This window comes from Caretta caretta, chromosome 9 (genome assembly GCF_965140235.1).
Source record: "Caretta caretta isolate rCarCar2 chromosome 9, rCarCar1.hap1, whole genome shotgun sequence".
In the NCBI taxonomy this organism is placed as follows: domain Eukaryota; kingdom Metazoa; phylum Chordata; order Testudines; family Cheloniidae; genus Caretta; species Caretta caretta.
This window is the reverse complement of record NC_134214.1, coordinates 103,347,923-103,372,787: the sequence shown is the minus strand read 5'-3', so window position 1 is coordinate 103,372,787 and position 24,865 is coordinate 103,347,923. Positions and strand designations below refer to the sequence as shown.

Here is a 24,865-nt window from a genome sequence, read left to right as displayed (position 1 = left end):
AGATTGGGTCCCATTCAAAATGGAGAAGGAGGAGTTGCTGCCACCTACCTTATAACTTGTAGTCATAGATACATCCATTTTGCGATTTGTGCCTCACCTGTCAAAAAAGTCACATCCCAGCACTGGTGGACACTAGACTTGGATACGGGATTCCAGTAGTGGTCAGATCAGTGCCAAATACCTAGGTAAAATAACCTTTCTGCTTGTACTTGAGAGTCCCCTGTTTATGCCTCCAAGATTCTCATTAACCCTTTTGGCCACAGCACTGCACAATAGCCAGCTGATTAGCCACCATGACCCCCCACCCCCACCAATATTTCTTACAGTCACTGCTTCCCATGATAGAGTCCCCCATTGTGTCAGTTTGGTCTTGAGTCTTTGTTCCTAGCTGTCTACATTTACATTTAGCTATGTTGGATGGCTTTCTGAAAGCTCTGCTCTCGGAATTATTTTGGGGCAGTTCCATGTGCTGTGTTAGACAGGAGGTCAAACTAGATTATCACAGTGGTTCCTTCTGGACATGGAATCTATGAATATTAAAATACATATCATTTGCTTGCACCCAGTTTACCAAGTGATGCAGATTACTCTGTATCAGTGACCTCTCCTTTTCGTTATTGACCACCACCCCCAATTTTTGGGTCATTCACAAACTTTATCAATGATGATATTATGTTTTCTGCCATGTCATTAATAAAGATATTAAATCGTATAGGGCCAAACACTGATCTTTGTAGGACCCCACTAGAAACACACCTGTTAAATGATGATTCTCCATTTATAATTAAATGTTGAGACTTATCAGTTAGCTAGCTTTTAATCCGTTTAATGTGTGCTCTCTTAATATCATTCCAATTTTTTAATCAAAATGTTGTTATGTGGTACACTATTACCTTTATCAACAAAACTTGTAATCTCATTCAAGAAAGATATCAAATTAGTCTTGACAGGATCTATTTTCCATAAACCCATGCTGATTGGCATTCATTATATTACTCTCCTTTAATTTTTTATTAATAAAGTCCCACATCAACCGCTCCCTTATCTTTCCTAGGATCAGTGTCATACTGGCAGGCCCATAATTACCCAGGTTATATGGTTTACCCTTGTGGATACTGGCACAACATTAGCTTTCTTCCAGCATTTAGGAACTTCCCCAGTGTTTCAGGACTTAATGAAAATTAACATTAACAGTCCAGTGAGGTCCTCAGCCAGTTCTTTTAAAACACCTGGATGCTGATTTAAAAATGTCAAACTTTAGTAGCTGCTATTTAACTTCCTCCTAAGTGTACAAGAAATATCCCACTGTAGACAATGCCAGAGAGACATAGGTGAGCTGAACTCTTTACACTTGGGAGGCAGTGTCTCTAGCAGCTTTAAATTCAGAGCTGGCCCTCAGTCTCCAGATAATTCAATCTGCTCACCTGCAGATGGTTCTGGGGTCCCATGTGCTTGTCTTTGAAAGAAAGAGGCTTCAATCTCTCTTTTGAAGATGCTACATGAATGTCATTTGCTTACTGCTCCTTCCTCCCCCTCCTCATCTCCCTCCTCTGACCAGCTCAAGCTGTCATCTGACTCCTCCCATTGCTCTCCTTCGGGGTCCTCAGCATCCATAGGATCTTTCTCAGTCTGGTCTTGTCTGGGCTGAGAGCTGCTCTGGAGATGCTCCAGTTTGGCCCAGGTCATGGGGCTGGTCTTTCGCAGGGCGATTTCCACTTTCGTGGGCACCATGTTTACAAAGCTCTTCTGTACATCAATGACCTAGAGTGAGAATGGGGCAGGCATGTCATGGTAAGCATTCATCAGACACACTCGCTGGCCAGACATTTAGTATTAGCCATTATATGTGCCCATGATGCTTTCCTGTAGAAGCAAGAAGTCAGTGTAAAGAGGAGGCAAAGCAGAATGAAAACCAAAGCATGTGCATGGAGTCCAGTACCTGGGACACTAACACCATGGTTCCTCAAGGATTTTCTGTTGCTTCATTGTGGGGGGCTGATCACCATGAGTCTTAAGTCACCCACACAGGAAAAGGTGGAAGGTTACCAGTGGAGACGGAACGGAAAGCACACGTAGCAACTGAGAGAAACTACCCAGAACTTCCGAGCCTCCACTACAGCAAAGCCAGTACTCTTCTCCGCTACTAGAAGAGAGGGATCATGGGTAAAGTCAGGGAGGGCAATGACTGCATTGCAGTGATTGGCCCAACCAACTGGATTCCATTTACAGGGATTGAGGGCCTCCAGGGTGCCATGCAGAGAGATAGGAGTCCCTCCTGGGTGCCCCAGGATGCTGGGGTGCAGAGACATGGCACACAGCTGAGGAGAGACACAGCAAAACGAGAGGAACTATAGTTATAGGCAAAATAGGTCAGGGACGAGATGCTACAGGAGAATGGAGTGAAGGGTAGGGATAGGAAATGCACCAAGGCAATGAGAGTATTATTCCTCCCTCTACCTCAGGAGTGGGCAAACTATGGCCCGGGGGGCCGCATCCGGCCCTTCAGACATTTTAATCTGGCCCTTGAGCTCCTGCCAGGGAGCGGGCTCCAGGACTTGCCCCGCTCCACGAGTCCCATGGCTTCCCACGGCTCCCGGAAGCAGCAGCATATCCCCTCTCTGGCTCCTACGCATAGGAGCAGCCAGGGTGCTTTGCACGCTTCCCCCTCCTCAAGCACCACGCCTGCAGCTCCCATTGGCCAGCAACTGCAGCCCTGTGGACAGGGCTGTGCGCAGAGCCGCCTGGCCGCGCCCCTGTGTAGAAGCTGGAGAGGGACATGCCGCTGCTTCCGGGAGCTGCTTGAGGTAAGTGCCACCCGGAGCCTGCACCCCTGACCCCCTCCAGTGCCCCACCCTGTGCCCCAGTCCTGATCCTCCTCCCGCCCCCCAAGGCCCTCGCTCACCCCCTCCTGCACCCCAACCCCAATTTCATGAGCATTCATGGGCCGCCATATAATTTCCATACCCAGATGTGGCCCTCGGGCCAAAAAGTTTGCCCACCCCTGCTCTACCTACTCAGGAGATAGTGGGGTGGGAGGGCCGGAGGCAAGAAGTTACCAAAGCTACCAAAGAGAATGTTTAGGCTACACATTAGTAGAATAGGGAGGCAGCCTGGTCTCGAGGATTGAGCATAGAACTGGGAGTCAGGAGGTCCCGAGTCTAATCCTGGCAGTACTAGACTCACCATGTTACCTTGGGTAAGTCACGTCACTGCCCTGTGCTTCAGCGTCCAACACTGCACAAGAGGAGGAATGACAGACCTGCCCAAGGATTAGTTACTTACTAATTGTAAAAGTACAGTAGGAATGCTGTGAATTATGAGCAAAATCGCATCCTGGCTGAAATGCATGGCAGGTTAGTGGGCATGCAGGCAGTCTGTTCGATACAGGAGGAGACTGGGTGACCAAGGATGCTGTATGATTGCACAGAGAAGAGATAAACCTGTTACAGCACACCAAGACACATGTAAATGGAGTCGCCACAGGCCTCACTGTTGCACTCAGCCACTCTGTGGCCTTTTACTTGTTATTCACTGTCTGAATTACAGGCAGAACTGAGCGTGCTGGCTATACGTAAGATTGACCAACACTCCCCGGCATAAGACCCTGTTTTCAGCTGTATATAACTTTGCCTAATTATAACCATTTGAGCTGAAATGTTTTCTGCCAAGAGTCTGCCTCTGGCTGATTTTTGGTTGTTTGTTTAAAGTTTCAGCAAAAAATGTTCTTAGAATGAGCTAAGGGAAAATATATGTCGTTTTGCCCAGGTTAAAAACATTCATATAGCTCTTTGGTTGAGAATTGCAAACACGTCTCTGCAGGGACGGACTTGGAGCAGGGCAGAAGGGTTACCCTGGTGTGAGGGATGTGCCTTTTGCAGTTCCTAGGAAAACATGCCCACATTTGGCCAACGTCTGTGTCTTTGAAAGCATCTCAGTCTGCAGGTGCTCAGCAGAGACTTGCTAGCGTTTGGCAGTTAAATGAACTGAAAATTAACTGCACTGAGGCAGGGACTGAGCAGGACATTCCCTGCAATTGCTACTCCCTGCTGTTGTGGGCCGATCTGGAGCTCAGCCTGAGAACTGAGAGCATGAAGATGCTCTCTCTCTCTCGCTCGCAATCCCAGACAGTGAAGGAGAAAGCAGTCAGACTCAAATGCAGAGGGGACAAGAGAAGGCCTGAAGGTGGGGTAGTCGGACTGAAGGAGGAGAGAGTAGATTGGGCCAAGGCACCTTGGACTGGGAGCTAGGGGTGAGACTGGGCATGGCTAGCCCAGGAGAGTGGGAGCCAGTGGGGGATGGGGACAGAACTGGGAGCCAGTGTGTGTGTGGGGGAGATAGACTGGATGAGGAATGGGAGGGGATACTGGAATTGTCTGGGGAAGGAGACTAAGCCAGGGAGTGTGTGTGTATGTGGATCCTGAAATCAGATGAGAGCCTGGATTGTTGGGGGAAATGGGACTGGCTGGGCAAGGAGCCAGAAGGGGGACATGGAGGACACATGGAGGCCCTTGCATCTGGGTAGTAAAGCATCAGCTTCAACCTAACATGCAGTTGTCTCCAGATCACAGACCTGGTTGCTGGCAGCCATTAACCCCTTCTCCAGCATAACACCCCCCCCACAAGTCAGCTCTGCTCACCGGCCCAACACGGGTTTAAAATGGAGACAGCCTTAGTGATTTCTCTCTTCAGACAGGAGAAAAGTAATGAGGGGTGGAGGGGAAGAAGAGGGTATCCTGGCAAGGGGGCACACTGAATCCCTTGCAGGACAGGTAAAGGGGCCACCCAGAGTCCTTGGCATGGGGGGGAGAATTGGGAGACCATGGTATGGGGGAAAGGAAAGCTGGGGGATACCAAGAGTTCCTGACATGGGGGAATGGGGCATAAGAGGAGGGACACAGAATCCTTGGTATGTGGTGAAGGGGAGAATGGGAGACACGCAAAGCCCCAGACATGATGGGGGGGAAGCATTGCCGTGGGTCCCTGAAACACTGGGGGATGGGAGGGTGGCCCACAGGGAGCTTGTTGTAGGGAATGGAGGAAGACAGGGAACTCCTGTTGTATACACTGTGCTCATGCTCAGCCTAAAGATACTACAAGGAAAAATACTACAGATACTACTAAGGGAAAGTGTGTGGCCCTCCAGCAAATTAGGCACAAAAACAGTGTTAGCGGAATGCTAAGATTGCAAAGTCAAAGTCAAGCGTTCCAAAGTTCAGAAATGCTAGAAATAAGGCTGCCAGTGCACCTTTAATTTGGCCCCCTTTATGTGGATGCACCATGATACAGCCTCTAATTACATGGTCGCTAGTATTTTTTCCATATCACCCATGACATTCTGTGCAGAGGATGCACCTAGTCAAAGTTAAACTCTCTAAAGCCATCAGGACCGGATAACTTAAACTCAGGACTATTAAACAATATAGCCAAGGAGCTCTCAGCATCATTAATGTTGATTTTTAACACATTTTGGAACACTGGGAAAGTTTCAGAAGACTGCGAAAATGCTAATATTGTGCCAATATTTAAAAAGCATAAATAAGAAGATGACCTGGATAACTATAGGCCACTTAGCCAAACATTGATCCCAGGCAAAATTGTTGGAAAGGCTGATGTGGGATGCCATGAGTATAGCATATTTGATGCCACTGAACATGCTTTGATGGAAAATAGGTTGCTCCTGGGATGAATCGGAGTTCGGTAGATACTACAGTGATGAGTGCCATAGAAAAGCCTATGAGGAAATTAAATTTTATTCGGAGCAGAGTTTGAATAGTGTGCTGTAAATAAGGCCTGGGGTCACACATTAGACAATGTGGAGAAAAACTGCTGAATGAACACCAGCCATCCTTCTGTGCACTGAATGAGGCAGGAACCTTGTGGGAAAAAGCAGTATGTGATTGTGTAATTAAGACTTTCATAATGTGTGCACCCCAAGAGGGCTTAGATAAGGTTGCACAGGCATCCTTAACTCTAGCATTTCATAACTTTTAAATGCTTGACTTTGGAATCTTAACATTCTTTTTTTAAAGTTGGCATATAAGCTCTTTTGGGGCATGGTCTCGCTCTTTACTTGTTTCTGTGAGCCACCCAGCATGCTTCTAAACACTTTATAAATGATAGCAATAAAAGTCCTCCTGGAACTCTATAAAATGTCAGCTCAGAAACCTCTTCCAGGAAACCCAAACTGCCTCAGCTAGCACAACACTTCCAGCTGCCCACATCCCTCCAGCTACAAATGAAAAGAAAATGAAATATCAATATCTGAATGGAACAGGGTCTCCTCTGGCTCCACGAGAGATGGGCTCAAGCTGGGATGGAACTGGGCTCAGCTCTTGGGCACCATTACGGCCCAGGAACAAGTGTGCCACAAGGTAGCTGACCAATAAGCAGAGCTGGTCTAGGTCCCTAGTGTCAGAGCAGCAGTGGCCAGTGAAGCCAGTCTGGTTGGTTGGAGTTAAACCAGGGGCTATAAAGGCCCATCAGAGGACAGGAAGGGGGTGAGTTACTGGAATGGCTACATAAGGGTTCCACGAGAGAAGACATCAAGGCGTGCCGCTAACTCCTGTGCGGTCCCTGCAGCAAGGGGCAAGGTGCCCAGCAAGGTTGCTCTGGAGCTGCTGTTCCAGAGGAGTAATAAAGCTGGCTGATGGCAGCTGTCTGCAGAGCTGCAAGGAGTAAGAAGCCTCCTTCAGGGCCGAGTTAGCAGAGAGAAGGCACCAGCAGGGGAAGGTGATCAGCTGGATCCTCCAAGCCTGGGGAGTCGTTGAGGCGAAAGTGGCCACTTGAAAGAGAAGCTGGCTAAGGCTCTACAGCTGGCTAAATTACAGCCCAGCCCAAGGCAGAGAACTGGGGTTCTGCCAGAAGGAGAGACAGGGACTGTCTGAAGCACGACCCAGCTCCAGGAAGGTGAATGGGGTGAGGGGTGTCTCCTGATCTGGGACAAAGAGCTGACCAGGACTCTTATAGGGACACAGAGCAGGGTGACCTGGGGCAACTAACACAGCAAGTTACCTCTATAAACAACTGAATGAGGCAGTCCCCATGAAGTGGGTGCATGTTCTGGAGCCAGCTTAGGTCTGGTAATTGACTGAAAGTACCTGATGGGGGCGCAGAGTGCACTGGCAGGGCCACAAGGGGGTATGCTGGAGAGGTTCAAACCTTGACAAAGTGATGTCCCCTTGCCCTATGAGAAGGTCCAGGGTAAGATTCTGGGATGCCAGCCCAGTCCAAGCCAGCACTAGGGGCTCTGGAGAGTTCACGTTTGTACTTGCGATGCTTCCCCAAGAGCACTGACCACTCTTTGTCCAGTACAGGTGTCCACAGTTCAAGAATGCTGCTAAATCAGAGGGGCCACAAGAATCATTAAAGGATTAGAAAACATGCCTGAGAGTGAGCTCAGCTTGTTTAGCTTAAAGAAAAGGTTAAAGGGTGACTTGATCACAGTCTATAACCGTAACGCCAACCCACCCCAGTCGTCGGCAGGCTGGATCGAATCTCGGACCTCTGGTGCCTAGTACATGAGCCTCTACTGCATGAGCTAAAAGCCAACTGGCTCTTAGCTAAGGCTGTAGAGCAGACTCATTTTACCTCTCTCTCTAAGTGGTCTCGAGGCCACCAGATGGGACAGAACACCACACCCATGATGTGTGTGGGTTACATAAGCATCCACATGGTCCTTGCACTTAGGAAGGAAGAATCCCATGCACCGCTACAGGCTGGGGACCAACTGGCTAAGCAGCAGTTCTGCAGAAAAGGACCTAGGGATTACAGTGGATGAGAAGCTGGATATGAGTCAGCAATGTGCCCTTGTTTCAAGAAGGCCAACGGCATATTGGGCTGTATTAGCAGGAGCATTGCCAGAAGATCGAGGGAAGTGATTATTCCCCTCTATTCAGCACTGGTGAGGCCACACCTGGAGCATTGTGTCCAGTTTTGGTCCCCCCACTACAGAAGGGATGTGGACAAATTGGAGAGACTCCAGCGGAGGGCAACGAAATTATTAGCGGGCTGGGACACATGACTTAGGAGGAGAGGCTGAGGGAACTGGGATTATTTAGTCTGCAGAAGAGACGAGCGAGGGGGGATTTGATAGCAGCCTTCAAGTACCTGAAGGGCGGTTCCAAAGAGGATGGAGCTCGGCTGTTCTCAGTGGTAGCAGATGACAGAACAAGGAGTAATGGTCTCAAGTTGAAGTGGGGGAGGTCTAGGTTGGATATTAGGAAACACTATTTCAGTAGGAGGGTGGTGAAGCACTGGAATGCGTTACCTAGGGAGGTGGTGGAATCTCCATCCTTAGAGGTTTTTAAGGCCCAGCTTGACAAAGCCCTGGCTGGGATGATTTAGTTGGTGTTGGTCCTGCTTTCAGCAGGGGATTGAACTAGATGACCTCCTGAGGAATCTTCCACCCCTAATATTCTATGATTCTATGGGGAACAAATATTTGTTAATGGGCTCGTCAGTCCAGCAGAGAAAGGTCTGACAGGCTCCCATGGCTGCAAGTTGAAGCAAGACTCATTCAGACTGTAAGTAAGGTGTGAATTTTTAACACTGAAGGCAATTAACAGTTGGAACAATTTATCAAGGATCGTGGCGGCTTCTCCATCACAGGCTACGTTTAAATCAAGATTGAATGTTTTCCTAAAAGCTCTGCTCTAGGAATTATCTTGTGGCAGTTCTATGACCTGTGTTACACCAGAGGTCAAACTAGATGATCACAAGGGTCCCTTCTGGCCTTGGGATCTGTTAATTTACATCTTGGCACCTGAGCCCAGTTTCCGTCCCTTTCCATCCACAGCTTGCTGGAATAAGGGAACCAAGATAAACAGAAATCTTACCCCCCAGAGATCCAGCTTTGCCTGGAAAACCTTGTCACCTTCGAACATGATATGGACATCAATCTGAAAGAAAGAAAGAAAGAAGTCTCTTAGCAAGTACAGAAGGACCAACTCTGCAGAGCCGGTGAGTGAGTGAGCATCAAAGCCACACAGCAAGCGAAAGGTGTCACCTCTAGGATACGCTTTTTGGGATAGCGTAGCTGCACAGAATCATAGAAATGTAGACTGGAAGCGACCTCAATAGATCATCTAGTCCAGTGCTACTCCATTGGCTGCCGGCCTGCGTGCACTTTGGAAAAAGAAATCGCCGGTCCCCCACATCAAATAGCTTGAGAAGCACTGATCTAGTCCATTCCCCTGCACTGAGGCAGGACTAAGTATTGAGACTAAGCAGCCTGATACAGTGGTGTGTGTCCCCCCACAGGACAGTGCCCCCACCCCACCCCATTTCAGGCCTCTGTAGTAATGATCTGATAATCCATCTCCTGCCTATCTTGAAGCTCTATGGGAAAAGTCAAACTCCTCACCCTCAGCTCCCAGGCCCTGCAGCATCTAACCCCCACTTGTGTGTTCTGCAGAAGGAGGAGAGGCTGAGAAGGGGACCCAATGTGTGATAATTAGACAGATGCTGAATTATGTAATTGCTTATTGTCTTGTTATTTACAGATTGCAGCAATGGGATATGGAGCCTAATGCTCTTAACTCAAAGTTATCAAAGACCTTTGTGGAGGAATTGTAATAATACTGAATTAACAAACCACCCAACGCCAAGACCATAGTTAGAGCTGATGCGGCAGTTATCATAGAATCATAGAAGGTTAGTGTTGGAAGGGACCTCAGGAGGTCATCTAGTCCAACCCCCTGCTTGAAGCAGGACCAATCCCCAATTTTTGCCCCAGATCCCTAAATGGCCCCCTCAAGGATTGAACTCACAACCCTGGGTTTAGCAGGCCAATGCTCAAACCACTGAGCTATCCCTCCCCCCAAACCACTGAGCTATCCCTCCCCCCATTAAATGAAGAATTTCTTTCCTTGCCACACCTAAGCACTGCAAATTAACTTTGCTCCCTCCACCTTTCCCAGCAGCCAAAATCTTAAGTAAGGCTTAAATCGGAAGCCTTCAGGAGATTTTACAGATGCCAAGGCACAGTCACTAATCCTCACGGTGCCAGATTTTTGTGCTGATTCAGGGTGGCCAGGGGTTAACCCTTCAGCTTTACTAACAGACTCCCCACTACTAACAGAGGACTTACAAAACAGTACTGCTCATATGGAAACTAGCTGAGAGGGTCGAAGAGTTTCAGGACACAGTGATGCAGAGGAAAGAATATGGCCACGTGGGACAGAAGCCCACTCTCAGTGCAAAAGGAGAAGGCCGCAGATGGAGTGCACTGAGCATGTTGCTGTAGGATTACATTAAATGGACCAAAAGATGCTGAGGGTCAAAACAGGCTCAGCGTTATAATGTCATTATTGCTGGACTTAATAGGAGAGACAGACTTCCCAGTGCCAGTAGCGAAAGAACAATCCAAACCCCATCCAGGAGCTCAGCCCAGGTTGCGATAGGCAAACTACTGTGCTGTCAAACTAGGGAACCAATCTTAGTCTGTGCAAGGAGGAGCCGCAGAGCTACTTAGATTCCAGGACCCTACTCAATAAATATTGCCAGCGTTTAGTTATAGATATAAAAAAAATAAAATAAAAGGCACCTCACCCTTGTTCCAGGTGTCTTTTGAGTCCACCCCTGCTCCCACTTCAATGACCCCTCTCCTCTTCCCCTGATAAACAATATTCAGGAAGGGGGGACAACCTCATCCTATTAACATTAACCAATCAAAACATATTTTGAAAAAATTTAATTATAAGCATTTCTTCCCTTTTCTAGAATCTTTTAGCCCATCAAACCAACCCATGACTTTACCAGGAGCCCTCAGCACAGATTGTTTTTGATGCAAACAGTCCAGTTGTACCAGTCTATTTGTCTCCAACTTTTTCTAACTTTGGTAAACAATTTAATGTAACAGGGTGAGCTGGACTTTTGTGACCTTGAACAACTGCGAGTACAGGCCTCTCTTTGCTAGGAGATGGGATTGGACGACAGGGGAAGGATCATCCATAACTGCCCTGCTCTGTTCATTCCCTCTGAAGCACCTGGCCCTGGCCACTGTTGGACAGGATTCTGGGTTAGAGGGACCACTCGCCTGTCCCAGGTTGGGCATTCTCATGGCCATTCTTAACACACCCTGTCTACTCTCCACACAGCTTCATTCGCACAGCGAGAGGCAGTGACAAAACTGCTCCCTGTGGCTGCAGCTCCATAAAGGACAGCCCTCAGGAACCACACCACAGAAATTAACAAAGGCAATCCTCTGCTGCCCAGCCACTCCTCAGCCAGGGCAACAATACTCTGAGCAACAGTATCTCTAAGGCAGCCAATAGCTAGAACACTGTCAGCCTGAGATGTTGTCTCAGCCCTTCAGCAAGAAGCAGGGTAGTCCTGTTCATATCAGGGTTATCCCACAAAAATTGAAACAGGTGCCAACTCCCTGCAGCAGGTAGTAGAAGGAAGAGAGAGAAGGCCAGAGCCAAGGGGAATTGCATTTTCCTTCTCAGGAGCACAAGGTCTACCCTAAGAGTCTATATTAGAAATGGGGTGTTTAAGCGACTGTTCTAGAGAGCATTAGCATGCATACAAAGGGCACTGGCTGCCTTTGACAGCCTGCACAGGCCTTGAAGACTAGCACGCAGCAGGACAGCATTTTGCATTTCTAGGTCTGTTAGCCCTGGACCCCACATACCACAGTGCGGTTGGCTGTCACAGAGCTGAGTGCTGGCAGAGGATTCTTGGCATAAATCGTCACCACCACTTGGCTGCTGGTTTGATGCCAGTCTTGTCGACAAGAAACCAACTTCTTATCCTGGTGAGGAAAGGAGCTGTTACTGAGGCCAGCCTCCAGCACACATGAGTCTGTATCTCCTCCCCCATTACAGAAAAAACAGATCTAGCCAAGGAGCCCTGCACCATTCCTCCCGGCTGATGTGTTAACTAAAGGCTAGAGTCACAGCAGAGCACTAGAGGCCAAGCTGGTCCAGCATATCAAATGTAACACTGAGTTCTTTACATTTAGACTAAAGCCATTTCCAACCCAGTCTGCAGCCCAATGAGACTAAAGAGGGACTCACCATTGTGTGCAGGAGACAGGGAAAAGCTTCAAAAACAGACTCCAAAGAGCAACTGCTGAGCTTGAATTAATATGCAAACTAGATACCATTAACTTGGGTTTGAACAGAGACTGGGAGTGGCTGGGTCATTACACATATTGAATCTATTTCCCTAAGTGAAGTATCCTCACACCTTCTTGTTAACTGTCTAAATGGACCATCTTGATTATCACTACAAAAGTTTTTTTCTCCTGCTGATAATAACTCATCTTAATTAATTAGCATCTTACTCCACCTTTTCATGTTCTCTGTATGTATGTGTATATATATATATATATATTCTTACTATATGTTCCATTCTATGCATCCGATGAAGTGAGCTGTAGCTCACGAAAGCTTATGCTCAAATAAATTTGTTAGTCTCTAAGGTGCCACAAGTACTCCTGTTTTTTTGTGGATACAGACTAACACAGCTGCTACTCTGAAACAAAGCAATTACATCACTTTTAATATCCATCCATCTCCTGTTCCACAGCAAGATCCTCATCAGGTTTTCCTAAGCTCCACAGTAATTTCCCAGGGAATCAGATGGGTCTGACTCCAAGGTACACAATTCAGTCTTCCAATCAGTGCTCTCCTTCCTCTAAATCTAAACCTCTGTTTCCAGCCAGCCATGAAGTTGGTTGGAGCATTTTCTCTCTCTCTCACCTTATACTGGCACTCATCACCCCAGGGCTAGAAGGCTTTGGGGGCAACACTTCTGAACAAAGCCATCTTAGGGAGCAAGTGTAATTCAACTCAGACTGGCTCTGGCACTGGTAAGTATCTAACACAGAACTGTTTGGTGCTAGGAATATTTTGAGAGGCTTTTCCTGCATTCAGAAGTTCAGCTGCCTGTGTGATCCTCACGCACAAAGTCCAGGTCAGTGGGAGGCTACCTGTCTAGGAAAGGTTTGAAGATGAACAGGCCCATAAATGCTACATCCAAATCAATTGTTTTAAACGTCCCTCTTAACCTGTTCTGTACCTCAGCCAGAGCCTTCCACACCCAAACTGTTACAACCAGAGAAACATTTCCTACTCAGCCTTTCCCTTTGAAAGCCAGGCAAAGGCTTTGGGCATTTGACAGTGCAGACACTCCGCTAGCTGATCTCTCTCTCCTGGTCACAGGGGACATTAATCTCCAGGGAGGGGAGGCTTGGGCCAAGAGACCTTCCTCCCTAGCCCACAGCTGCTTATACTTACCCACCAGCCCATCTAAGCAGCAGGGCCTTGGCACTCAGTGTGACTGGGCCCAGTGCCCCACTCTTGCTAACTAACCCTGTTTAACTTTTTCTATTTGTCACCCACCAGTGCTTTCTAAGGTGTAAAAAAAGCTGCACTTTCAGCCTGCCCCATCTGCACAGAAGCTGTGCAGTAGCCATGGAACATTAGAAGAAATGACAGTTATGTGTCTTGTGTTATACCAGTTGCACCAGACACAATTCTGGCCCAGTTCTGTAATGGCCCAGTTCTGTATTTCTGCCTGCTTTAGAAATGGGCAGAGTAATAAACAGCCATGCCAGTGGAGATGACTACCCTGTAGCAGTCAGATGAGTGTATGTTAAGAGGTAATAGCAGGATATTTCAAAGGGCAGACTTGTGCTGGTCTGATTTTGTCCTCTCTCGTGGTTTTTTAACAGCTAAGCAGGGCTGGGTCTGGTCAGTCCTGAACTGCAAACCTTCAAGGGAAAGTCCAGGTGGGGCATGGGGACCCCTTTGCACTTGCTGACAGGAAGAGCAGACTTTGTGTTAGCTTGGAAGTGCCTTCAAGGTTTGGGTGCAGCTTCCCCAGTCCCCTTGCCTGTTGAAATTGATTCAGCCTCCTTTGGAGGGTCACCAATGGGGAGGCTGTTCATATTCTGCACTGCCTGGGTCATGTCTATTTAGTTTTGCTACCATGCCCTGACTTTTTAGCTCATTTCCATTAGGTTTGGCTGAGATGGCATTTCTTTTTATGCATCTATTGCTAGCAGTTTGAAACACCTGGCTTCTGAGCTAAGCTGCTCAGGCCTGGTCTCAGACTAGGGGGGAAAGTTTAAGAAAAGTTTAAAAAGGATCAGAGATTCAAATACATTTTAAATACAATGTTTTAATTTATCCTCAGTTTAAAAAACCCTCAAGAAAGTTATATGCACAAACCTATGTGACGGTAGCATGTGATGAAAGGGCTGCATTCGCTAAATGCCAGAAATGCAGGTAAGGCCCTCACAGACTGTCATGCGGCCCCGCTCTTCATAGGCACTACAATATGGCTTATCCCGTGCGATCATACAAAGCCTAATAACACCTGTACAGTGGTTTCCCTCTTCAAAGCCCTGTGCTGTATAAATATTGTCCAAGTCCTTGCCACTGGGCAAAGTGATACTTTATTCAGCAAACGACAGACTAAAATGAAGAGGACATTCATTTCTCTTCATGCTGGGGTCTGCACTACGCCTGTAAAGAAGGGGCACAGTGAGCAGTCCTGGCCGAGTCCCACTCTCCCTACAAGGAGGGATTATTTGTGTAAACAGCACTAGCAGGATTTGACTCTTCATGCCTACTCTCCCCCTTTGCCTAGAACCCTGATGCCAATGCAGGCATTTGTGTTTCTGCCTGTGCTGTGTACTCAGGAAAGGAGACTGTGGTGATGCACACACTCAAGGCCTCAGAATTACAATGGTTTCAATCATAATATTTTTTGCATGTGATATTTTAAGAATTCGTTTGGTCTGTTGTGCCCCAGTGATGAGCAGATGCCACAGTTACCAGGACAGAGTGAGCAGCAGTGACAGTTCAGGATTCCTTTGCTGTCTGCTCACTGCTCTAAGAGCCTTATGGCAGTGGCATACCTCCTTCTTTAGCCAGCTGTGTTTCCCAGTGCTGCAGCCCTCTTGCTCCAGGAACACACTGAAGTCTGTAGTTTTAATGCCACAGCAACTCCAGTACTTCATACTGGGGAAAGAGCAAGAAACAAATTAATCTAGGAATGCCAGAAAGGGATACGTGAGTCTAGGGAAGATGGGCACTCTAGGGGTTTAGGGTTAGAGCTGTGAGAGGCAGGGAGACCTGGGGCACTCAAGATGCTGAGCATGGGGGATATGAGACTGACAGTTCCAGGCTGAACAAACTCAGAGGGACCAAGAGATGTGGCCATCTGTTAGCCTGCCTGTGTGACATGAGCTGGGGTGTCACATGGCCACAGGATAAAAATAACCAACACAACTGGCCATCTGTTTGGAGGAGCTGTGGACTGAGTGGGCCCCCCACGGTGAGTGTCTATCATTGTGGGGAATCTTGCTGTGCTGCTGACTGGTCTGCCACTGTAGTCAGGGTCCAAGGCGGGCAGGCAGTTTTTACAAGTATGGGGATAAAAGTCTCCTGGTTCCAAAGGATATTTCTTACCCCTCATGGAAGACAGGAACTCCTGGGTGGAAAATACAAGCCTCCGTCTCATTCTCTGCCCCCTTGTAGATCTGCCAGGGAAGAGGCAGTGGCAATGATCAGCACAGCATGCTGCTGAAAATGAAACCTTACCAGAACCTTTAGGGGAAGGCGGGAGGAGAATTCTTCTTTGCTTAAAGTGCAGCTGGTCCCCACTGTGTCCTCCAGGACATGGCTGGAGCCTCAGGACCCTTCACCGACTGTCCCTTCCTCAGTTCTCCCCTCAAACACTTAGCTTAGTTTTAATCCAGTTGGAACCCCCATCCCATGCTGCTGTGGCGGGAGGTGAGTTTCTGACTGGACTTTTTCCAGGCATTTTTTAACAGCTGCGAAGTGGGGTGGCCTGGATAGGCTCTTTTGACCAGCTTACGATAGGGACTCAAGTGCAGCCAATTGCGGATGGAGGATTTCTCACCAATGCCTGCTACTCTCGTGCCAAAGGCAACAGCATTACTGGCCTGTTCAGCAGGTCTAAGGGGGTAAAGCCCCTGGGAGTCTGGTTTCACCAGGTTTTTGGTCAGGGACATGTTTCTCCAGAGGTGCATGCTGTGGGGGGAGAGGTGCACATGCATTCAGTTCTGCATACAGAAGAAGGCACAGGGACAGGGACTCTGCCAATCCTTATAGGCCTTGGGCAAGTCACTCCAAGTGTTGGGAAAGACACATGCAGCATGGGATGGGAGGCTCAGATACCAAGGTGATGGGGACAGAGACATACACTCACTATTAGCAGTTATTTCAGCCCCCACGTCCGTCACCTTTCCCTCCTTGCCATTTCCATGCTTCCCCAAATTGTGTGTTTGCTCCCTGCTGGTTTTGCTACCCCTTCCACTCCTAGCAGGCACTCCCTGTGCTGTGCTCTCCCTCCTTCTCCCTGCCCTCTCAGTCTCTCCCTACACCCTTTATCTACTTCCTTCTGGATCCCACTCTCACCCTAATCCCTCCCTCCTTCCAGGCCCTAGAACCTCTTCCTTCTCTCCATGGTTACAGGCTTCCCAGCTGCATTGGGCTGAGCACCCCTGCTCCAGGGTTCTGGAGCAGGAAGGTTACACGCCTACACAAGCCATCAACGTGCAATGCTGGTGTGATGGAACTGCTGTCTGCTATGCAGACCATTCCAGGGGCCTACTCTCCTGGCCAGTGGAGCCTTCAGTAAGAGCTTTTTGGGAAGCCTGTTCGATTTCGGTGACAGAAGTGGAGACGCCAGCTTTGCTGTGGGGCCAGCAGATTCCACCCCAAACCTTCACTGTGACTGAAGAAAATGCAGCTAGATGTTCCTGTCATAAGTCCTAGGTGCTGACACTTACTACTTTTGGTGGGCACTAGAGAGATCATGAAGACCCTCTCCCCCCTAGTTGCCAAACAAACCCAGAATCATAGAATCATAGGATATTAGGGTTGGAAGAGACCTTAGGAGGTCATCTAGTCCAGCCCCCTGCTCAAAGCAGGACCCACACCCACTAAATCATCCCAGCCAGGGCTTTGTCAAGCTGGGCCTTAAAAACCTCTAAGGAAGCTGGTCCCTGCCAGTGCACGGCACTGAGCCAGAAGCAGCAGGGAAGGGAGCATGTCCATAGAGCTACAGCTCTGAGATCTGATTCCTCAGAGCCTGGGACACCCTGACCTGGACTTTGGAACACAAAGAGCCAAGGGTGCAACTCACCGCCATACAGCCTGAGTTCTTACAGGTGGTGCCAGTTCTGACCTCCGGAATGGCCTCTGCTGTAAGCAACACACATAGCAAAGAGCTCTTTAATTCTCCTTTTCTTTTTATCAGGCTTAGACATTCACCCAGGTGTTCCACTCACACGCTCATCACCCAGGACCATGAGCCACATTATTCTTCACAAGGATACCAGTCCATAGCCCCCCAGTGCACAGCTCAGTCCTGGCATACAACCCCACAGCCTGCCACACCGTGCAGTCCCTCTGCATAACACACATACCTGCTTCTAAGTTTTGCACCCTCCATGCTTTCCATAAAGCACAGCCCAAGACCACCCTGCCAGGTCCATCCCCATCTTCTCACCCCTGCACAAGGAATCTCCCTCTGGGCATTGGTTTTTGGAGGCCAGCTTCAGCTTCTCCAAGGTCTGCTCCAGAGATCTGGACACTTTAATCAGCAGTGGCTGTCTTGGCTCATCAGAGCTGGAAAGAAAAACCACACACAACACAACAACAAACGGCATTTTTTTCCCATCTTGAGAGGGAAGCAGGGGCAGGGCCATTTACATAGCCAGTGCCTGACTCACCTTGGCCTTTCACGCTGCATCTTCTCAGCTGATTTTGGGCTTTGGATGATGAGTTCTGTGCTTGGCTTGGCCTTCAGCTTTTCTGAGGTATCCTCTGGCCGAAAGGGCTCGGGGGGCTTCTCATTGCTGTGACACCCCTTCATGCAGCCCTGAGGGGAGGGACCAGAGACAAGCCTAACACTCCTTTTGACCTCCCCACGCAAGGGGCTTTTAGGTCATGGTCATAGACTCACAGACTTTAGGGCCAGAAGGGACCAGCGTGATCATCTAGTCTGACCTCCTGCACATTGCAGGCCACCGCACCTCACCCACCCCCTCCTGTAGCAGGCCCATAATCTCTGGCTGAGTTACTGACATCTTCAACATGTGATGTAATGACATCAAGTTACAAAGAATCCACCATTTACTCTCCTCCAGAGCAGCAAGTGACCCATGCCCCATGCTGCAGAGGAAGACTGCCCCAGAACTCCACAAAGCAAGGACACTAAGCACACTAACATGTGGGGCACTGTGCAGGGGACAGTCCCTAACCTCAGCAGCCCAAGGGAGCAGAGCATCACGCTGTGCCTGGCTGCATTAACTGCCAGGAAGTTGTGTCAAAAGCATCCCAACAGCCTAGCACTAAAGTGCAGCAGAAGGGGATGGCCCAGGAATCTCTTAGTGCCAATGGGCAAAGGGCACAGAGGGGGTGCCTGGGTGACAAGGATCTCCTGGGTCTGGGACATACATTCTATCTAGAATGTCAAAGAATCTAGAATATCAAAGAATGTCGTGTGAGGTCTCAAAGAAAAGCCAGTGTCACACTGGTCATCAGTATAATCACAAACGGCACGTACAGATGCTGGGTAAGGAGTTATGTATATACACTGACAATTATGTACTTAAGGTCTGTGTCTAGGGCTGGCCACTAGCAAGGGTGAAAAAGCGGTTTTTGTCAGACAAGAAGTGTCTGGCTGTTTTCACCTAAATTAAGTACTGTGTGGTTCACAGCAGGTCGCCTCTCCCTAGTCTGAACCGAATGCTAATGAAGGACTGTGAAGTGAAGAAAAGTAACAGGAAGAAGCAAACACCTGGGGGAGAGGGGTGGGAGAAGAGAGACCCCAGCTTGAGGTGCACATCAACGATTTGCTCTAGAGTATTTGGGGGACAAAATGACACCCCAGCATCCTTCCCTGAGGCAGCAAATGGACAGTCAATTTGCTTCATAAAAGAGGGGTCTCAGCCAGGCTTGGCTGAAAACGCTGGTGAGAATAATGGATGAGATAAGCTGTTAAACAAGAGAATAACTTGTTTTAGTCTCTAGAAAACATGTTATGATTTTGATTTGTAAGTAACCCATTTTCCCAGTATTCTCACTATCACGTGAATCTCGGTACTCTGACAATAAACGCATTCTTGTTTTCATTATAACTAGATCTCAGTGCTGTGGTGTTAAGCAAAGTGCAGAACCTGAGTTGAGTCTTACAAGCTGGAATACGGTTCCTTAGGCCTGTGAGTGTTCAGTGGAGGGGGCTGGACACTACAGGGAACACTCCAAGGATCTGGCAGTTGGTGTGTCCCTATTGCTACCCGAACAGAGAAACCGAGGCTTGAAGAGGCCTAGAAGGTTCTATATGTGCTTCCAGAGGCTGGTGGTTTCAAGGATCTGATCCACATCTGGCACAAACAAGACTTCCGCATGTTGAGGGTAGGTGGTGGTGACGTACCTCACAACCCTGGGTACCTCTGGGGAACATCACCAAGAGGCCTCTGGCTCTTTTTTCTGTGTACCAGCCCTTTGCTGGTGAAGGGCAATGTGCATAACAGTTAGCCAGAAAGGCAGACATTGCAATAATCAACACAGGAGATCCCAGGGCCTGAGCAGGAGTGTTAGCTACTGGGACGGAGATGGGTGGGAGATTTTGACATGCTGCAAACGAAGAAATTACAAGATTTGGGTTTGGCCTGGATGTGATGGGAGGAGTGAGAGACAGCCCCCGAGTTAAGTGCTTGAGTGAGAGAAAAGAGAGTTGTGAGGAAGAAGTGAGGAAGGAAGGTTTTTTTCAGCCATCTTAAATATGACTGGTAAGCAATCCAGGAGCAGTCCGTGAGAGACTGAGAAGCAGGACTAGGCAGAGAAAGTTAGATCCATGCCCACCAACCGGTATCTAGGACTCAGGTGAGTAACATGATTAAGCTGAGAGAATTCCCACTAGAGAAGGGGAACCAGGAGAGATGGGTGGGACATGGATGGACCAGATTCTGGACAGGGAATTGGATGGGGAGGAGACAGACTGGATGGAGACAGGGAACCAGCCAAGAGAGGGACAGACTGGCAGGGGCAGAGATGGGGAAATGGACAGGGTGGGGACCAACCAGGCAGAGATAAGGATCTGGCCAGGGATGGACCAGCCAGGGATAGGGATCTGGCCAGGGAAGTTGACAGGGCCGGAAGAGACCAGCCAGGGGTAGGGATCTGGCCAGGGAAGTGGACAGGGCAGGGATGGACCAGATGGGGATAGGGATCTGGCCAGGGAAGTGGACAGGGCAGGGAGGGACTGCCCAGGGATAGGGATCTGGCCGGGGACAGACTGGCCAGGGATAGGGATCTGGCCAAGGAAATGGAGGGGGCACGGACAGACTGGCCGGGGATAGGGATCTGGCCAGGGACGGACCAGCCGGGGATAGGGATCTGGCCAGGGAAGTGGATGGGGCAGGGACAGACCAGCCAGCGGTTTGGATCTGGCCAGGGAAGTGGATGGGATAGGGACAGACCAGCCAGGGGTAGGGATCTGGCTAGGGAAGTGGACAAAGCAGGGACGGACCGGCCAGGCAGCCAGAGGGTTCTGGTGTTTTGTTTTGGGGTCCAGGTGTGTCTGAGAGAGAATCATAGAATATCAGGGTTGGAAGGGACCTCAGGAGGTCACCTAGTCCAACCCCCTGCTCAAAGCAGGACCAATCCCCAATTAAATCATCCCAGCCAGGGCTTTGTCAAGCCTGACCTTAAAAACTTCTAAGGAAGGAGATTCCACCACCTCCCTAGGTAACACATTCCAGTGTTTCACCACCCGCCTACTGAAAAAGTTTTCCCTAATATCCAACCTAAACCTCCCCCATTGCAACTTGAGACCATTTCTCCTTGTCCTGTCATCCGCTACCACTGAGAACCGTCTAGATCCATCCTCTTTGGAACCGCCTTTCAGACAGTTGAAAGCAGCTATCAAATCCCCCCTCATTCTTCTCTTCTGTAGACTAAACAATCCCAGTTCCCTCAGCCTCTCCTCATAAGGCATGTGTTCCAGTCCCTTAATCATTTTTGTTGCCCTCCGCTGGACTCTCTCCAATTTTTCCACATCCTTCTTGTAGTGTGGGGCCCAAAACTGGACACAGTACTCCAGATGAGGCCTCACCAATGTCGAATACAGGGGAATGATCACGTCCCTCGATCTGCTGGCAATGCCCCTACTTATACAGCCCAAAATGCCATTGGCCTTCTTGGCTATAAGGGCACACTGTTGACTCAGATCCAGCTTCTCGTCCACTGTAACCCCTAGGTCCTTTTCTGCAGAACTGCTGCCTAGCCATTTGGTCCCTAGTCTGTAGCGGTGCATTGGATTCTTCCGTCCTAAGTGCAGGACTCTGCACTTGTCCTTGTTGAACCTCATCAGATTTCTTTTGGCCCAATCCTCCAATTTGTCTAGGGTCCCCTCTATCCTATCCCTACCCTCCAGCGTATCTACCTCTCCTCCCAGTTTAGTGTCATCTGCAAACTTGCTGAGGGTGAAATCCACACCATCCTCCAGATCATTAATGAAGATATTGAACAAAAAAAGAGGTGGAGACTGGAGCACCTGTAGAGGAGGGTGGGTTACATACCTTTATAGAGAGGAATTCTGAGAAGTCTGTGGTTCGTTTCTTGCAACAAGACCAGCCCTGGACACAAGAATAAGATGCATATGGTCAGGTATGGAAAACAGCACTGACCTCTGGATCCCCACATCAAACACACACTTTCTTATATCCTGGATCTCCCTTTGTCCTGCATGGACTGTCACCCAGACCTCACATAGGCAGCTGCTTCTGGCATCTGGTTCTGAACTTATACAAGAGCTGTCCCTTTGCTGCTGCACTCACCTTCAGGGCATCATGGAATATTGGAACACCTGGGTGGTACACACAGGAATCTAGGAGCCAAAAACAAGAACATAACAGCCAGACTGGGTCATGGTCCATCTAGCCCAGTATCCTGTCTTCCGACAGTGGCCAGTGCCAGGTGCCCCAGAGGGAGTGAACAGAACAGGTAATCATCAAGTGATCCATTCCCAGCTTCTGGCAAACAGAGGCTAGGGACACCATCCCTGCCCATCCTGGCTAATAGCCAGTGATGGACCTATCCTCCATGAACTTATCTAGTTCTTTTTTGAACCCTGTTATAATCTTGGCCTTCACAACATCCTCTGGCAAGAAGTTCCACACGTTGACTGTGCATTATGTGAAAAAATACTTCCTTTTGTTTGTTTTAAACCTACTGCACATTAATTTCATTTGGTGGCCCCTAGTTCTTCTGTTATGAGAAGGAGTAAATAACACTTCCTTATTTGCTTTCTCCACTCCAGTCATGATTTTATAGACCTCTCTCATATGCCCCCTTAGTCATCTCTTTTCCAAGCTGAAAAGTCCCAGTCTTATTAATCTCCCCTCATACGGCAGCCGTTTCATACTCCTAGTCATTTTTGTTGCCCTTTTCTGAACCTTTTCCAATTCCAATATATCTTTTTTTGAGATGGGGCGACGACATCTGCACACAGTATTCAAGATGTGGACACACCATGGATTTATATAGAGGCAATATGATATTTTCTGTCTTATCTATCCCTTTCTTAATGAGTCCCAACATTCTGTTTGCTTTTTTGACAGCCACTGCAGACTGAATGGATGTTTTCAGAGAACTATCCACAATGATGCCGAGATCTCTTTCTTGAGTGGTAACAGCTAATTTAGACCCCATCTCTCAAAACAGAGAGTGTCAGCACTTCAGGACACAATTCCCTATTGGTCAGCCAGCCCTCCTGCCCTGCTCCCTACAGCATCCCTGTGACATACCCGGGGCACAATCCAAACTAATGAGTAGCTGTGTCACCCCTGTAACCGTGGGTGCTTTATGATGCCCTTCTGTAGCAGCTCCCACCTGGGCCGCTCACAAACGGCCTTCCAGGGCTTGCTGGTGAGCCGCTGCTACCTGTTGGTTCAGCTCCATGGCTCACTGATGGTCAGCTGCCAGCCGGGGCTCTTGTGCATGCTTTCCTTGGCTCGCTCTCTCTGTCTCCCTTCTTTCTCCAATCTGGCTAGCTCTCGCTTTGAAGTTCTGTGGCTGCTGCTCATCTTTATAATTTACTGTTTCTGTTTCCCTTACTTGAAATAAGCAAACAGAAAGCAACAAACTGTAATCTCTCTGTGACTGTTCCCAGCCTCCAGTGCTATCCCAGTGCTTGAAGCATAAGAAGCTCAGGGGTGAAAGTAAGTTAGAGGACTTACCGCTACGCCGGAGTCCTGAGCAGGTGGCGTGGCCTCAACCGGAAGAGGCGGGGCCTTGGAGCCCTGGGGGTTCCCGGCTGCCAGCGCTACCCCGGGGCTCTGGGCTCTGGCAGAGCTTTAAAGGGCCTGGGGCTCCGCTGTGGTAGCAGCTGCCAGAGCCCCAAGCCCTTTAAATCCCCGCCTGAGCCCTACTGCCCAAGCCCTGGGGTAGCAGTGGTCGGGCTCCATTGGGGATTTAAAGGGCCCCGGGTCTCCAGCCGCCGCTACCCCAGGACTCGGGCAGCAGGGCTCAGGCAGGGATTCAAAGGGCCCTGGGACAGTAGCAGCGGCTGGAGCTCCGGGGCCCTTTAAATCCCAGTCTGAGCCCTGCTGCCCGAGCCCTAGGGTAGGGGTGGGGGGGCTCTGGTGGGGATTTAAAGAGCCCTGGAGCTCCAGCCACCGCAACTGCCCCGGCCCTTTAAATCCCCGCCAGAGCCTCGCCGCCGCTACCCCGGGGCTCGGGCAGCAGGGCTCAGGCCGGGATTTAAAGGGCCCTAGGGCAGTAGCAGCGGCTGGAGCTCCAGGGCCCTTTAAATCCCCGCCGCCGCCCTGCCACCCCTACCTCAGGGCTTTAAATTGCCCTCTCGGAAAGCTGGTCCTGGTACAGCGCACCAGCTCTTACCAGTACGCTGTACGGGGTGCACCAGCTTACTTTCACCTCTGAAGAAGCTGTGCACAAACCCTCGTTCTCTGCACCACTGTGACGTACCAAGGTACAATCCAGACTAATGAGTAGCAGTGTCACCCCGTCCCCTAACCTGGGGTGCCCTTTACCATGTCGTGCTGCTCCTCCAGTCTGGCCTGCTCACAAACCGTCTCCAGCATGTAAGTCGCTCCCAGCGATGTCTGTATGCTGCAGCCAGCCAGCCACGCCGTAGCTCTTACCAGCTTTGATTATACTGCAGGGTGACCCCAGCACACCCCCAGTGTTAGGCTTTCCCCTAGAAATAGGTGTCCTGGAATCCCCAACCCTCTCCTGGACAATACAAATATGATAAGTCTGTTATTTTTAAGATAATAATATGCCATCTTATTATTTTAAATAGTTCTTCAGACACTTCAATTTAAACACATTGGATTAGATAAAACAGTAAAAATGTATTAACTACACAGAGAGATTTTAAGTAATGAGACATAAAAGTCAGAAATGATTTACAAGAAAAATAAAGATAACACACAATTAGTGCCTAACTTAACAAACTATACTAAATTCAAAGCAAACCTTTTCTCGCCACATGCTCTCAACTGTCTTGCTTATGAAACTTTTAGGCCAGGACCCCAGCTTCCTTTGTCCCTTCTCATGTGGGGAATCAAAGGACAGAGAGAGAGGGAGGGAACAGGGTGAGCATTCCTTGAGGTGTTTACCCCTCATTTTTATAGTGTCAGTCCCCCTCTTGAAAACATTTCCAGCTGAGATTCAGGACATAGAGCAAGGTTGCCCAACTTACTGACCCTCTGAGCCACATACGAAAATCTTCAGAAGTTCAAGAGCCAGGGCCCACCTGCCAGAACTCAGGCCTTCACCCCCATTGGAGGTGTCTGCTGGGGCTCTGGGTTTCAGCCCCACTTCTGCTGAAGCCCTGAGACTTCTCTCTCCCT

At 49.1% G+C, this 24,865-nt stretch overlaps 1 protein-coding gene across 1 annotated transcript in view; it reads right to left on the bottom strand.

Annotated features, from left to right (window-relative positions):
* Positions 1 to 810: 810 nt before the first annotated feature.
* Positions 811 to 24,865, bottom strand: part of NONO (non-POU domain containing octamer binding) — an 89,218-nt gene continuing 65,163 nt past the window's right edge. The window contains exons 15-24 of the mRNA XM_075132628.1: positions 21,827 to 21,876; positions 21,569 to 21,625; positions 17,714 to 17,862; positions 17,491 to 17,609; positions 17,125 to 17,183; positions 15,423 to 15,493; positions 14,870 to 14,972; positions 11,633 to 11,752; positions 8,835 to 8,897; positions 811 to 1,761 (exon numbers count right to left, since the gene is read on the bottom strand). Coding sequence (XP_074988729.1) covers positions 1,507 to 1,761; positions 8,835 to 8,897; positions 11,633 to 11,752; positions 14,870 to 14,972; positions 15,423 to 15,493; positions 17,125 to 17,183; positions 17,491 to 17,609; positions 17,714 to 17,862; positions 21,569 to 21,625; positions 21,827 to 21,876 — 1,046 coding nt within the window. The 3' untranslated portion in view covers positions 811 to 1,506. The remainder of the gene's footprint in view (positions 1,762 to 8,834; positions 8,898 to 11,632; positions 11,753 to 14,869; positions 14,973 to 15,422; positions 15,494 to 17,124; positions 17,184 to 17,490; positions 17,610 to 17,713; positions 17,863 to 21,568; positions 21,626 to 21,826; positions 21,877 to 24,865) is intronic.